The sequence below is a fragment of the Hyaena hyaena genome, unplaced genomic scaffold (genome assembly GCF_003009895.1).
Source record: "Hyaena hyaena isolate Hyena2069 unplaced genomic scaffold, ASM300989v1 scaffold_123, whole genome shotgun sequence".
Classification (NCBI taxonomy): domain Eukaryota; kingdom Metazoa; phylum Chordata; class Mammalia; order Carnivora; family Hyaenidae; genus Hyaena; species Hyaena hyaena.
Window position 1 is genome coordinate 2,325,316 of NW_024080756.1, and position 15,664 is coordinate 2,340,979.

A 15,664-nucleotide genomic window follows, 5' to 3' on the forward strand; every position below is an offset into this window, starting at 1 on the left:
TTGATTTCTAGAAACAGAATGACTATGTCAAGTTTATGACTGCTTTTAGGGCTCATAATACAATCCAACAAAATTTTTTTGGAGCATCTAAACTAATTCACTCTCTTAGCAGCAATGGATATCTCATTACTTACTTGCCAACACTGAGTAGTATAATTTATTTTTCTTTGCAGAATTGCTATATGAAAAATGATATATCATTCTTATTTTGTCTTTCTTTGGTTACTAGGAAGCTTGACTAGATTTTTCATTTGTTTATTAGCCTCTTCGACTTTGTTTGCTTTTTGGTCCAGGAATTATGTATTCATATCCTTTGTCCGTTTTCCTGTTGGAATGCTCTTACAATTTTAGTTTTATTGCAGTGAGTCCTTATCTCTCCCAATTGCCTTTTTCATGCCAGTTTGTTTTCTCTCTGTGATTTTGTGTTTTTATTTGATTGGTCCATGTCTTCTGGTATTCTATTGGGATGCCACATAATTTCTAGCTTTTTTCTTCTAGTTCTGGTATACAGTTAATCACCAACTTTTATTTTTAGACAGAAGTTCTATGCTACACCATAAAAATTCCAGAATTGATTAAGAAAAATAAATGAATGTAAAACAAATGACAGTATGTGTCTTTACATATTCTCATCAGTTATGTAAGACCAATCTTGCTACAAAAGCTAGACATATTTTTCTACATGTACTGGACTTGCTAAGGACTTTTAGAATATGAGCTTTTCCTAGTAAGCCTCTCTGTAGCAAGTATAGTGTTTCAGTTAGCTATTACTACAAACAAATCACCCCCAAAATTCAGTGGTTTAATTAAAAACAAGCATTTATTATTGCTTTCTAATCTACAGGATTAGCTGGGAAGTTCTTTGGATGTATTTTGGATTCACTTATGCATCTGCAGTCAGCTTTGCTGATCTTGGTTGGGTTCCCTCATCTACTGTGGGCAGGTGGGGACAGCACGCTGGAGGCTGGCCTAGGCTGCTTTCTCAGCTCTGACAGTTGGCTTTTCTTATGTTCTCTCTCTCATTAGCAGGCCAGTCCAGCTGTTGCAACAGAGTTAGGAGAAGTGTGCAAAGCCTCTTGAGACCTAAGCTCAGAACTGGAAAATTGTGACTTTCACCTCATTCCATTCATTGGTCATGGTAAATACAAGTCTGGCCCATATTGAAAATTTGGGCAGACAGATGCCAAGGCATGGAAGAGATGGAAAGTCACAATCCAAAGAGTGTAGACAAAGAGGCAAGAAAAGTTGGAACCATTATCACAATTAGACTACCCCACACAGGCATTATTCATTTCTCTAAAAATATTTTAAATGGGTTTAAAATCATAATTTTTAAAGAATTTTTAAGTTACACTTGAATGGCCCAAGCACATTCAAATACTGAATACTGGAGGGGAGTGGGGAGGGGGGAGTAGTCTTGTGGCAACATACCATTTGGGGGATGCACAGGGCTAGATGAGACAATTTGTCAGCATCTATGTGTGTTTCGATGAAAGGGTTTACTAAATTTATATTATATAATTAGAAGAAAAATAAACTTACAGAGATATTTTAAATGCATCAAATACAAAACTTTAAAATCTTTTTAAGTTTGTAATGAGAAAAGTTGCCTCCATTAACATAACTTTTTAAAAATCAGCTTTGATTTGAAATGGCTAAGTGCAGCTCCTGATTAAAAATTTTTATTGATAATCTGAAGAAAACTTAAAGAGAAATTTTTGATAGTTACTGTCTTGTGTTAAGAAGAATTCTTATCCACCTAAGAAATGTGAGAAAGTCCTCCACTTCCAATAATGGTGGACTCGGTCATAATTTGCGGCAGTCTCATCGTTAGGATGATGAAGAAAGATGGATGAAATAAGAATTAGGATAGGCTAGCTGCTGAAACAAACAACTCCAAGTCTTGGAGGCTGAACAAACGAATATGTATTTCTTGCTCATATCACCATCCAGTGTACGTTGGCCAGGACGCTGCTCCACATGGTCCTTCATGGAACCAGGCTTTGTCCCTCTTGCACTTCCACCCCTCCTTTGAGTCCTCAGAGCCCTCTGTTCAGTGTGCAAAAGAGTAAAGGCAGTGAGGATTTGTGGGCCAGATCTAGAAGCCATGCAGATCACTTTTTCTTAACATTTCCACTGGCCTGAACATAATCACATGGCCACACCTAAATGCAAGAGAGTCTGAGGAATATACTCTAGCTGTGTGCCCAGGAAGATGAGGTAAACATGGATAGCGGTGAGTGCTAGCAATCTTCTTTAAACAAAATGAGCTGAGTTAAACTGAGCTTCCTTTTGGCAGCCACACTGGCTCAGTGGAAGAAAAGTCGGAGTTTAGGACAGCCCAGTATGGGGACCTAGTAAACTACCCCCACTTTGGATGGAACCTTGAAGGACTGCATGCTAGGAATAAGTGTGAACCTGAAGTCAACCAGCTCTCTCATGGACGTGGGTCAAATTCAGTGAGCTGAGTGACTCAGAATACTTCAAGCCTCAAACTTGGCTTTATTCCTATGAGTGTCTTTTTTTTCAAAGACAAAGTCTAATATACAAAGATAAGCAAACATATGAGGAGCCAACACACTGTGGATGTGAATAGGCAAAAAGAACAAATGATAAAATTAGGAACTCCAGATATTGGAATTTTGAGTCCCTATTTTAAACAACTAAACTTATATATTCAAAGAGATCTTTTTTAATAAGCTTGGAAATTTAAGTGTAGGGATTTAGAGACTATAAAAAGATAACATCAGCTTTGGAAAGAACCAGTAGAAATTCTAGACCTATAACCAAAGCAACTCAGTGGGTGAATTTAAAAGCAAATAAACCATGGCTAAGGAGAAATATAGTGGACTAGAATATGGGTCAGAGGAAGCTATCCACAATGAATCATGAAGAACTGAAAAAAAGAAAGTACAAAATAAAGGATAAAAGCAATGGAGAATACAAAGTTTAACATAGGTTCCCTTAGAGCACCAGAAGGAGAAGAAAGAGAATGGATGACATTATGGAGAAAAGGAATATAGCACACTCATCATCAAGCTTGCATGGAGAAAATTTGCTCAAATTAAAACATGATATAAATGGAAGTATATCAGTCTGGGCTGTGACATGGACTTTGACATCACTAGGCTTTTGATCAGGGAACTCTGGTACTTGGCTGCAAGAGCTTAACGTGTACTATTGGGAGATGCTGCCATTTACCTCATCCCCTCTCTCTGGTTTTCCTAGCGTGAAGACCATAACTATACAACTAAAGTCAGATTTCACCCCAAATATGAAATCCCTTATCCTTTTGTCAGACTGTAAAGGAGAAAATATATATTTAGTTTTACATTTTATTATCTTTTTAAATGTCCCTGAAAAAAATCTACTTCTGTAGATGAAGAAAACCTTGGGGGGGGGGGGATTTTTGTGAAAAAACTGATATTATTATTCCACACATGGGAGATAGGGTATAAGGTTCCCATTATGAAAAATGACCCCCCCCCAAAGAAGTATTATTGTATTTGCTGTTTAAAAGTAATACAAATTCATGGGGCAGGAGTGGGAGGAGGTCAAAAAAGTATAACAAAATTCATCTTTGATTCCACCACCCAAAGATAACCACTATTAACATTTTGATCTATATCTTTCTAGACTTTTCCTACATACATACTAGGATATACAACAAACAAAGGCTTGCCTTGGGAATGGGGAGTTTGGGCCAAGTAAGAAAGAATAGGATTTTTTTTTTTTTTTTTTTTTTTTTGTAGTTGGTTCAATTATTTTGGAGACAAATGGGTGTAAAAAAAGCAAAAGCCTGCTCCTCCGGCTTCACGCATTCGTTTACTAATTCATTCAGCAGGTATTAAGCCCTTCCTGTGTGCCATGGTGCCATGTGCTCTTCATTCTGTGGGCCTGGGGACTTCCCCCACCTGCAGTGCTAATGGTATGGCCAACAAAGTGGGGGGGGGGGCGGGTCTGAGACAGATGCTGTTTTTGTCATCTGTAGATATGACTTCATGGAGAGCTAACATGCGTGGCTGGCAGAGACCGCAGCTTTTACCTCCTGAGTGCAAAGGCAGAAGCAGACTGGAGCCTGGAACTATTCACTTGTTTAGGCAATCCTGGCCTCATGAGCTCAGGAAAAGGTTATATAATAGTTACTAGAAGAGTAGCTACTATTCATTAAGTATCTGTTGTATGCCACATAGGTACTGTGCAGAAACCGCTTCACTTGCTTTTCACATGACCTTTTTAAATTAATTAAAAATTATATTAATAAATGAATAAATTAAAATATATACTTTTCACATGACCTTTTTAAATGAATAACTAACATTTATGGAGCATTTACTATGTGACAGCCACTGTTAGAAGATTTTACATGCAGTCAGTACAGCAAAGCCTCAGGACAAACCTATGAGGCATGTCCTGCTATGATCCCCAGTTTACAGATGAGGAAATGGAGGTTCAGAGAGACTTGCTCAAGGTCGCATGACGGGAAGCAACCAACGATTCCAAATCATAAAGCATGTTTTTGCCCACAACTTTAACTTATTTTATTAATGAAAAATCACATTTCTGAGCAGTAAGAAAACCCCCTCTCACACCAAAAATAATCCTGAAGGCTTATCACTTCTTGGATACTTCAACATTCCAATCCAGTATAAGAAAAACCACTCTGTAAATAACTACTAAAGATTTCACATTTTAGATTAATATTAATCTAATATTGGAGCTGATTTCCTAGGTAAATGATGTCCTACTTCAATTAATACATTTCATTCTCATGTTTTAGTTATTTATTATTTTTAATGTTAATTTATTTCTGAGAGAGAAATAGAGAGAGAGAGACAGAGAATCCCAAGCAGGCCCTGCACTATCAGCACAGAGCTCGATGCAGGGTTTGAACTTAGGAACTGTGAGGTCATGACCTGAACCGAAATCAAGAGTCGGGTGCTTAACTGACTGAGTCACCCAGGCGCCTTTCTTCTTATGTTTGTTTGTTTTAGTGTTTATTTATTTTTTTTTTGAGAAAGAGAGACAAAAGTGTGGGCGTGGTAGGGTCAGAGAGAGAGGGAGACACAGAATCTGAAGCAGGTTCCAGGATCTGAGCCGTCAGCACAGAGCCTGATGTGGTGCTCGAACTCACAAACTGAACTCATGAACTAGAAGTCGGAGGCTTAACTGAACTGAGCCACCCAGGCACCTCTCTTCTTATGTTTTTAAAGAAAAAAATAATATTGTTATCATTCTGTGGCCTAAGTTGGGATTTCTTTGACAACAAATAACCTTTTTGCTAGTTTTAATGTTTTTTGTTGTGGGGCAGGTGGTAAAATAATATGTAATGTAAAATTTGCCTTTTTTTCCTTTCTGGCCGTTTAACCATTTTAAAGAGCTTGTTCAGTGGCATTAAGTCCGTTCACGCTGTTGTGCGGCCCCCAGCACGGTCCATCTCTAGAACTCTTTCATGTTCCCAGACTGAAACTCGGTATCTGTGAAACAGTAACTCCCCATTGCCCCCCATCACCATTGTTTTTAGAGGAGATAGACACCTGTATAAAGCTTAATTTTCGTTTCATGAATGAGCACATAATTTTTTAGGGATCTGATATTTGCTAATATAACGGCAAATGCAGAACCTCCTGACAAAGGTGTATAATTTGTAAAAATAGCTGAGTGGGCAGAATTCTGATTTTCAGTTGCCCTAGGCACTCCAGTGCACTTCTGATGATGATTTTCCTTGGGCATGTAGTTATACTGATAGAAATCACATCATCCGTGCATAAAGAACGAGTTTAATTACACATAACTACATACCTAAGATGAGGTTTTACATTTTTTTACATATACTTTCTGATTTACCAAAGATGAGACACTAAATTCTCACTGATATTAAAAAGTAGTGTTTGTCACCCTCAGAGCTTGAGTGTCTTACCGTATGAGTTATGCGCTTTATCTTGCCTTACCCCTCCCCTTTTAGGGAATTGTTTTCCTTAAGGGGATTCCACAGTCTCAGTTGGTCCCTGCTGTGACTCTGTGGACTGGCAACTGCACAAAGACTGATTCAGGGGTTTGGATATAGTCGGTGGTGGAGTAGAGCTAACTGGTCCTATTCAGAATGACACTTTACATCCTCTACTCATCTGTATTGAGCCTAATCATTTGAGCTCAAAATAATAAAGATAAAAAGCAGCCAAAGTGATTTGAATTCCCCAGGCACTGTGGTAAATGCTTTTGCCTGTATTATTTTCTGCAATCTTCACAGTCCTGTGAGATAGGAATCAAACTCCCATTTTATAAATGGGAAAACTGAAGGAAAAGAGGGCGCGTGGATGGCTCAGTCAGTTAAGCATCTGACTCTTGATCTCAGCTCAGGTCATGATCTCGCAGTTTGTGAGATCAAGCCCCGCACTGGGCTCTGCGCTAATAGCGTGAAGCCTGCTTGAGATTCTCTCTCCCCCTCTCTCTCTGCCCCTCCCCATTTGCTCACTCTTTCTCTCTCTCTCTCAAAATAAACATTAAAAAAAAAACACTAAAGGAAGAGAAAGATTATGTAACTTGGCACAGGTGCACAGTTAATAAGTAACAGACTGAGTGTTCACTCCTGGTTCCTAACAACAGGCTTGACAGCAGGCTTCCTGAAAGACAGCCAAGGTTAAACAAACAAACCAACAAACCCCACACTCTAGTCCCTCTCTGGCTGAGTGAGTGGGGGAATCTCAGCCAAGGCCAGGCACTGGGTCTGGAGGTAAAGCCTGACCAACCAGGGAGGGAAATGGGAAAGGCAAGGGTCCCCTCTTCCAATTTGGTACCTGGTTGGTGAGAGGAGATGGGGAGAAGGGACGTCTCTAAGCAGATTTCCAGAGGAGTCAGGTCATTTTTAGTGCCTTGTCTCCAGTCCTGTGCCCCTTTGCTCACGGTTTCATAATTGCTGCATTCTTTTTTTTTTTTTTAAGTTTATTCATTTATTTTTGGGAGAGTGAGAGAAAGCACGAGTGAGGAAGGGGTAGAGAGGGAGAGAAGGTGGGGAGAGAGAGAGAGAGAGAGAGAGAATCCTAGGCAGGCTTTGCACTGTCAGAGTGGAGTCCGACTTGGAGCTCAATCTCATGAACTGTGATATCATGACCTGAGCCAAAGTCAGACGCTCAACCAACTGAGCCACCCAGGCACCCCAGTTGCTGCATCCTCCTAGATGCTGCTCTCCTTTTAGGGAACCACTTCCCCAGAGCACCACTCTCTGATTTACTGTCACCTCCCCACACTTCCATGAGAGGGCTACTTTCCTGAGTGTGACTGGGTTCAGCTGGTTGCTAGGAGAGTGTAGGCTTAAATGGGATGGGCTCTGCAGTGGAAAGGACTGTCTCCCCTCCTCACAAATCCCTAATTCTCCCAGGAACATAGTCATACCTATACTCCTGGAAGAAGTTTTGATGCAAATGACTCCCTAATGGACAGGGTGGAGTGTTGATGCATTCTGCCCCAAATTGAGGAGGCTCCACCGCCTGGGTCCCAGGGATGGGTCCTGGTGATCCAGGAGCTTTCAGAGGCCCTTCAGAGTAGCTCCTGGTCCTGTCCTGTCTGGTTACTCAGGCCCTGGTCCTGTCCACACCCCAGCCGGGCCAGAAACACTCACACATATGCAGCTTAACATGAAGAGAGGTAACACTTCCTGGGAATGTTCCTACCCCAAAAGATGTGTTTGCAGATAGTTTCCAAGATTCTCATGAGCTAAATTCATGTTTCAGGAGCAAGTGCCTTACATTATAGGTGGAGCCTTTGTGGATAATTTTGTGAGCCTTGAGTGTTGTGCCCTCCTCACACCAAGAGGGAGCGTGCTGCACCAACTTATGCTCAAGGTCTCAGTCTGCTTCTGGTCAGGAAACCCTCTAGTATCTCCTATAGAAGCTGGAAGCGCTCACTGCCTTGCACTTGAACACTTGTACTTGAAATTAAATGGAAATTTTTTTCTTATGATTATTTTATTATATTTTTTAATGTTTATTTTTGAGAGAGAAACAGAGTGTGAGCAGGGAAGGAACAGAGAGAGAGAGACACGCACAAAATCCAAAACAGGCTCCAGGCTATGAGCTGTCAGCACAGTCTGATGTGGGGCTCAAACTCATGAGCTGTGAGATCATGACCTAAGCTGAAGGTGGATGCTTCACTGACCGAGCCACTCAGGCAACCCATTTTCTGATGATTTCATACTGAAACATAGTCTTATTTCAAAATGGTGACATAAAGGGGCGCCTGGGTGGCTCAGTCAAGGTTAAGTGTCCGACTTCGGCTCAGGTCATGATCTCACAGTTCGTGGGTTCGAGCCCCGCGTCGGGCTCTGTGCTGACAGCCAGCTCATTCTGTATCTCCCCCTCTCTCTCTGACCCTCCCCTGCTGACGCTGTGTGTGTCTCTCTCTCCGAAAAAAAAAAATTTTCAAAATGGTGACATAAGAGGTGGCGTGCCACTGTAAGCCAGCCCCATTTAGCAGTAGTGACAGTTTGTGGTTGAGCCATAAGAAGGACTCGTTGGGACATGTACAGTTATGTCACAGAAATATTAAAAAATTGAAGGCTAGGTTTAGGACAGGCACCTCCAAGCTACCAACTGAGGCAGCTCAAGAGATTCTCACTCCCCACCACACTCTTGTCCTCTCTCTTGCCCCTTTCCTCCATCACTATTACAGTTTTGGTAGATACCATTCTTAGCCTGCTGTGAAAACCACTTCATTTGGTCAGGTCACCCTGAACCACCCTCTAGATCAGACCATGACCAGAAAAGGAGGTGTTTTCAAATTAAGCTGGGGCAACCAGAATTGGCTTTAGTTTTCTAGTCTTTGTTTCATTTTAATTACAGCCACTTGGAGCCAGTGACTATCTGGAACTAGCGAAGAATTTTGATACGGTATTTTTACGAAACATTCCACAATTTACTCTGGCAAAGAGGACGCAAGCTCGAAGATTCATAACTCTCATTGATAACTTCTATGATTTCAAGGTAAGGATGTAGTTCATTTTCTCAAGACAACATTTTGGACTGTGGAGCCAGCTTGCTTGGGTTGGTATCCTGGCACACTCTCTGTGCCTCAGTGTCCTCCTCTGCAAATTGGGGATAATAGGATTTACCTCAGAGGATTGTTCTTGAGGGCAAAATAAGCTCATCCATGAAAAGCATTTGAAACGATGCTTGGCACAAACCCGATGCTATATAAATAGTGTTAGTAGTAGCATTGTAATACTTCCATCATAAGATACTACGATGTTAATGATTCCATCCTTCACCAAGACATATCATGTGCTCTCTCTGTGATGATGTATAACAGATTGCCTTATCTCGATCGAGTGCTCAGTGAACTCATTTGTTGCACGAATACATGATTGGACTGAAAAAAAAATGAATGAACAAGTGAATGAGTGATTACGGGACCTTCCTCCATATTGGAGTTCTCTCTCCTTAGGACCCACAAACCCCAGTGACTGGCATTGCATCATCTTGTTTGTTTTAACCATGGGTTTCCACATACATGCGTTGTAGAGCCCTTGTCCATTCATTGGAGGCAGTACAACCCACTGATTAAAGATTAGGCCTTGGGGCCAGGCTGTCCATCCTGAGGACCATCTTCATCTCTCGAGCTCCAGTTGCCTGCTAGAAAAGGGGGGTTAATGATGGTTGTTTTGAGGATTAAATGAGCATGTAAGGCAACTCGAATATTGTGTGGCATATGGTAACCTTTCAAGGAAGGTGAGCCACTATCGATAGTATGTATCTGTAAGTAAACATCTGTATATATCTGTAAATAAAGTGTAAGTACAGCTTCAAAATGGAGTTAAGTTTTATTTTTCTGTTAAATAATACTTTTTCTCCTTATTCCTTGTATGGAAATAAATAGCACAGTGATCCTAAAATTGAAGGGATTTGAGGAGAGGAGGAAAGTACCATAATCCACTGGGAGGGAGAGGTGAGATTTTAATGTTTCATTAATTCATTCATTCAGCAACCTTTCTCCTGCCAGGCACAGTGCTGAGTGCTAGAAATTCAATGACAGGCGAAGCCAGGTCCAGTGCCTGCCTTCATAGAGCTTGTAGTCTAGTGGCAGAGAAACACTAATCAGATATCCACAGAACTCAATGTAAAGTCACCACTGAGGGCTGATCTCTTGGAAGGAGGGAGAGGTGTATGTTGCTCTGAGGGTCTGGGGGAGAGAAGACTGATCTTTGGAGGTGGGGGCTGCGGGGTGGACATAAGGAAGTCCTGCTGTGGACCACCTACATCAGATTCCTCTGGGCTACCTAAGACCCGCGTTGCAGAGCCCACCCCGCCCCCAGCCCAGCAAATGAGCCCTAATCCCAGGGCTGGGGGTTCACAAGCTCCTCAACGCTCCTTATAAATGCTGAGAAGCAATGGCTGATCTCCGGTGCAGGTTGAAAAGGGGTCACCAGGGGGCATATTCGCAGCTTGCCGCCTAGGCCCTATGGTGGGCCTGAGCACAAAGGGCAACCAGCCTGTGTCAGGCACAGTGCTGAGAGGACTCTGCCACCGTGAGTGACTTCAGGATGTGCCACACACTCCCACGGGGCCGGCACACACGTGCTCAGGTACTCAGGAGAGGCGGGATCAAGTCCAATGTCTTGTCTCCTAGATCACTTATCCAGACACTCTGTTCTGAAAGAATCATGTGGGGTCCGGCATGAAGGGAGTGAGCCTGGAGGTCGCCCTCTGCCTTTAGAGGGTAATGTTTCAAGAAGAAGGTGGTAGAGGGGCATTAGTAGGTGGTTCTTAGAGTAGGAGGGTTGATAAACTCTTACTTGCTCATGTTTCAGCTAGCAATACCTCAAGGAAAACATACGGCCCCACCCCTCCCCAGTCCTATCTCACCCCCACTGCTTCACTTCTTAGTTAATGGGAAGGAAGGTTTCTGTGGCAATATGATGGTATACCAGAGCCACTCCCCTAACATTTGCTTTAACTATATATCACACGTGTAGAGTTGATATTCTTTTTTTAGGGAATTGTTGAAATTCTCTTATTTCAGAAGTTGGCAGCATTAAACAGACATTATTCTAGAATGTGTTCATGAAAATTTGTGAAATCAGGGTATTCTTGTCTCAATAATGGAAGAAATGTCATTTATGATTAAAAAGAATTTCTAAGAGGAGGTAGAAGACCATCTGGAAATGGAAAAACTAGTCCCAAATGTCAATACATTATTTTAAAGTATTGGAATAGTTGTTTAAATAATGATTTTTTAAAGGATAGCTGTGAATCCTGAAAACAAATTCAGGACTTGTTAACCATCAAGAAGAGTGTATATTATCTTTAAACTGGTGGACATAGAGTTTAGAAAGACATAAAAGCTGTTTCCAATATATAATCACGTATGCACACTCAAACACTTGCATAATCAACAAATATTAATGTCAAGCTTAGTCTTTTTGAAGGATGTCTTGGTGTAGGATGCTGATATAAATGTAGGTTCTAGAAATTCAGGGTGTAATTAGAGTAGCAATGCATTGAACTTAGCAGTCACATCTGCAAGAGGCAACTTTGATGCACACAGAGACGGGCTCCAGCCAGACAGGTGCAAATGTCAACCTCGAGGTGTGATGGAAAGACCACTGGGCTTCGAATTGGGAGACCTGAGCTGGCATCACGAAAGCCTTTGCTCCCTACTTTACAGGATATTGCAGGCTATATGGAACTATTTGGAAAAGTACTATGCAGTTTTAAGATGTCACTTTAAAGAAAGACCAACTATTAGGAAGAATACGGACATTTTAAAAGCAAACATCTAAACTCCCTGTAATGACAAACAGAATTTTACTTCGTGAGAGATTTGCTCTTACTTTCAACTCGCAAAATGTAAGGAGCCATACCATTTCCTCATCCTTCTCTCTTTCAGGTGCGCATAATTTGTTCTGCATCGACTCCTATATCAAGCTTATTTTTGCATCAACATCATGACAGTGAGTTGGAGCATAGCAGAATACTGATGGATGATTTGGGGCTGAGCCAGGTAGGCGATATTAACATAATCTCTTTTGATTATAAAACAGCCTAATTGTTTTGGGTTTTATACATGGCTACATTTTGAAGAAGGAAGGCGATATGTATTTAACTATTGATTTGCTGCTTTCTTCTAAAGCCATTGTAGCAGACTTTTTCTCAATATTACTAAAGTAGAGAATAGAATCTTAGGGTGGTAGGAATCTTCGTGATCATTTTTTGCGCATCATGAAAACAAAGACTAGAGAAGTGGGCCAGTGGTCTCACTGCTGACGGATGGCAGGCAGGCCAGAGCCAGACATCAGGGCACCTGTGTCTGGTGCCAGACTCATTCTGCTACACCATGCTGCCTTTTGTAGATATTCTTTGTGTCTACTGGACTTGTAGGGAGCAAGATACAGTATCCAAGCATGCGGGCTGGCTATTCCAGGACCGCGGAGTGCCTGGCAAGACCCTTGGCTTTCTGACATGTCCTTTCTTTAGAATTTGTAGAAAACTTCCGTCATGCAAAAACTTTCTTCATGCAAAAATGTTCCTATTTGGATTTGGGGGTATTGTTTCAGCTTTAATTATTCTTCTTATGTTTTCCCTATCATTTTCTTCCTGATAATCTGTTCTGTCTATTGACTATTGGCTTAAATTAGTGGATTCTCTAGTCTAAGAGATTGTAGATGGAAAAAAAAGTGTATGGAACATTTTATAATCTGAACCTAAAAAGGTAAACCTAAAAAGTTGTTTTAAACCTGTACTTAGTTCTGTAAATTTTTATTTGTGGTAGTTTTAACTGGTGCTGGGTTATTTTTATTTTGTTTTGTTTTGTTTTGTGTTGTTTTGTGTTTTGATAACCAGGACTCAGCAGAAGGACTCTCCATGTTTACTGGAGAAGAGGAAATCTTTGCGTTTCAGCGCACGATTTCCCGCCTCACAGAAATGCAAACTGAGCAGTACTGGAATGAAGGGGACAGAAGCAAGAAGTAACCGTGGCTTTTTCATGAATAAAACTCTCGACAAATGATTACGGCAGGGAGAACTCTTCATTATGGAACTTGAAGGAATCGTTTTCTCATCACTAATTATGCACTTTGTCCTCTGGACCATTTTTATCTAAAATTGCTCTCAAAGATGTAGTGGATTTGAAAGTTAAAGCCATTTTTATAGGTTTACTTTTTGCCTATTTATTTGGCTTTATTTCTGCACCACAAAATTAAAATCATCACTCCTGAAGATTAATGTAGGACCAGACCTTTTGGCTTCTTCGTATTAAGCCACTTGAATGAACCTTGAACACACACACACACACACACACACACGGTTAAATGTGGTGTCGTTCTGGAAATCTCCGAGCTTTGGCTGCATTTTAGCCGCTATATACGAATGGATCTTTTATGAGAGGGGAGAAAAAAAAAACCCTATATTTCAATTCAAAGACAAGAAACTTTCTGATCTTATTATAAACTAAAGAGAATAACATTTTAGAATATGGGCTTATACATGTGATTTGGGGGGGCCAAGAATGACACAATCTCCTAGGCCTTCCGGTTTCCTCACAACCGAGGATATGTTTTTTACCCTCTATCAAGCTTGGCAGTCAGGACCACATCTTCAGTAAACACGAAGTTGCCTGAAAAAAATTGAGAATGATTATACTATAGGAGCAAGGGTGTCAAATGCTAACCCGCAGGCAGATTCCCCAAGTCTGACTGCCAGTAGGGGGACAGACGCTGGGAATAGGGGCCAGCGAGAAAGTGTCAGGAGGGGACAGAGTCCTGAGCAGACTCCAGCTCATCTGATGCCAGCAGGAGCCCAGTGGACTTGCCCACCACTCACACGCGTTTGCTCTGGCTGTCAAATGCCATGCCCCACCCTCGCCTCTGCTTCTGTGGTGAGAGGGACTTAACCATAAATAGGAAGGAACACTTGAAGAACCTACTTACATAAAATCTGACTTCAATGTCCTTCATTGTCCTGGACTGAGGTCTTTCCTTCATTCATTCAAGTACAACGTGACTTTGCTAACTATTCTCACAGAAGGGATCTTAGTTGAGGCTGTTAATAGACTCTAAATCCCTCTTCAAGAAAAAAAAAAAAAAGAAAGAAAAAGTAAAACTGTGAAATCTATAACATATTGTGAAAATCAAATACTTGGGGGGGAGTAGGCACAGTTCAAATGATTACGGTTGTCAACACAAGTAAGCCCTTTTGAATCTATTGACTTTATAAGTTAGTCTATCCACATGAGTCTATATTGGACATTAATAACTTAGTCAAGCAGATAAATGGATAGGGTACCCAAGTGTATAGAAAAGTTTGAATCAAGCCTTCTGAAAATTAAATGTGGGTTTCAAAACATTAAATTTTTTTTTTTAATTGCAGCATAGTTGTCACACAGTGTTATATTAGTTTCAATTGGACAGGATTCCACAGGTCTGTACATTATGCTGTGCTCACCACAAGTGTAGTTACCATACGTTACCATATAATGACTTAAGAGTACCATTGACTGTATTCCCTATGCTGGACCTTTTATCCCTGTGACTTATTCATTCCATAACCGGAAGCCTATCTCTCCCATTTCCCTTCACCCATTCTGCCCATCCCCCCAACCTCCTCTTCTCTGGAAACCATCAGTTTGTTCTCTGTACTTATGGGTTTGTTTCTGCTGTTTGTTTGGTTTTTTAGATTCCACATGTGAGTGAAATCATCTGATATTTGTCCTTATCTGTCTGACTTTTTCACTAGCATAATACCCTCTAGGTCTACCCGTGTTGTTGCAAATGGAAAGATCTCATATGTCTGTAGGGCTAAGTATAAAATATCTTCATTGAAGTGAAACAAAAAGAGTACAAAAACAGGTCAGATAGGTTAAGAGGGACAAAGGTGGGACATGACCTCACTGTGTGGCAGGTTCATTGCTAGATATTTATATTATTCAGATAAAAAATTTAGCTTAGAGAGTTATATAATCATCCCTGTTTATAGATAAGGAACCAAGGCTTGGAAAGGTTAAATAGCTGGACCTAAGATTCACAACTACAAAACTCACGTACTATGCTTTATACCACGCCACTTCTATAAAAAAGAGATTATTTTTAATACTGATTTAAAAAAATTCAGTGAAGATAAATTTACAACAGAACCATTGCTTTGAACTCTCTAAGTATAAAATGTGTAACTTGTTTCTATCAATCTTAGCTTTTTGCTTTTCACATTTCTTTGGCAATTATACTGTACCTTAATAAAAAGACCATACAAATGGATGGAGACAGACAGATGGCCAGCCTGACTGATAGAGAAACTGTCTCAGAGGGTGTGGGTATGTGAAATAGTTCAGTTGAGGTCAGATATTTGGAATTAGAATTTCGTTTTTCCATGGAAACAATGGATGTGATGTTAGGGCCCTGACTCACTGCACAGAAGCCCACGGAATTCTCAGTGTAACTGCCCCATAATTTTGGTTCTAAAGAACTTAAACTTTTAAATATTGTTTCTGTAGGGCAAATTGTAGTTCAGGTTTCATCTGAGTACCTAGATCATGTCCCCACCTCTGTCCCATCTCCTACGCTCCACCTCCTCCAGGGCCTGATAGGATAGGCCATAGTGAAGGGGCTGTCTGAGCTGGGAGTGGGGGAGAGGAGGGACTTACATGGTGGCTGGAAATGGCCCATCTTTATCCCCATCTA

At 40.9% G+C, this 15,664-nt stretch overlaps 1 protein-coding gene across 2 annotated transcripts in view; it reads left to right on the forward strand.

The window, feature by feature from the left end:
• Positions 1 to 12,999, forward strand: part of AFG1L (AFG1 like ATPase) — a 193,709-nt gene extending 180,710 nt beyond the window's left edge. The window contains exons 11-13 of one of the 2 annotated variants that reach the window (XM_039237448.1): positions 8,838 to 8,978; positions 11,881 to 11,994; positions 12,834 to 12,999. In XM_039237448.1, coding sequence (XP_039093379.1) covers positions 8,838 to 8,978; positions 11,881 to 11,994; positions 12,834 to 12,962 — 384 coding nt within the window. In that variant the 3' untranslated portion in view covers positions 12,963 to 12,999. Of the gene's footprint in view, positions 1 to 8,837; positions 8,979 to 11,880; positions 11,995 to 12,833 lie in introns of those variants that run through there. The other variant, XM_039237449.1, reaches the window with a different exon arrangement.
• Positions 13,000 to 15,664: the final 2,665 nt, after the last annotated feature.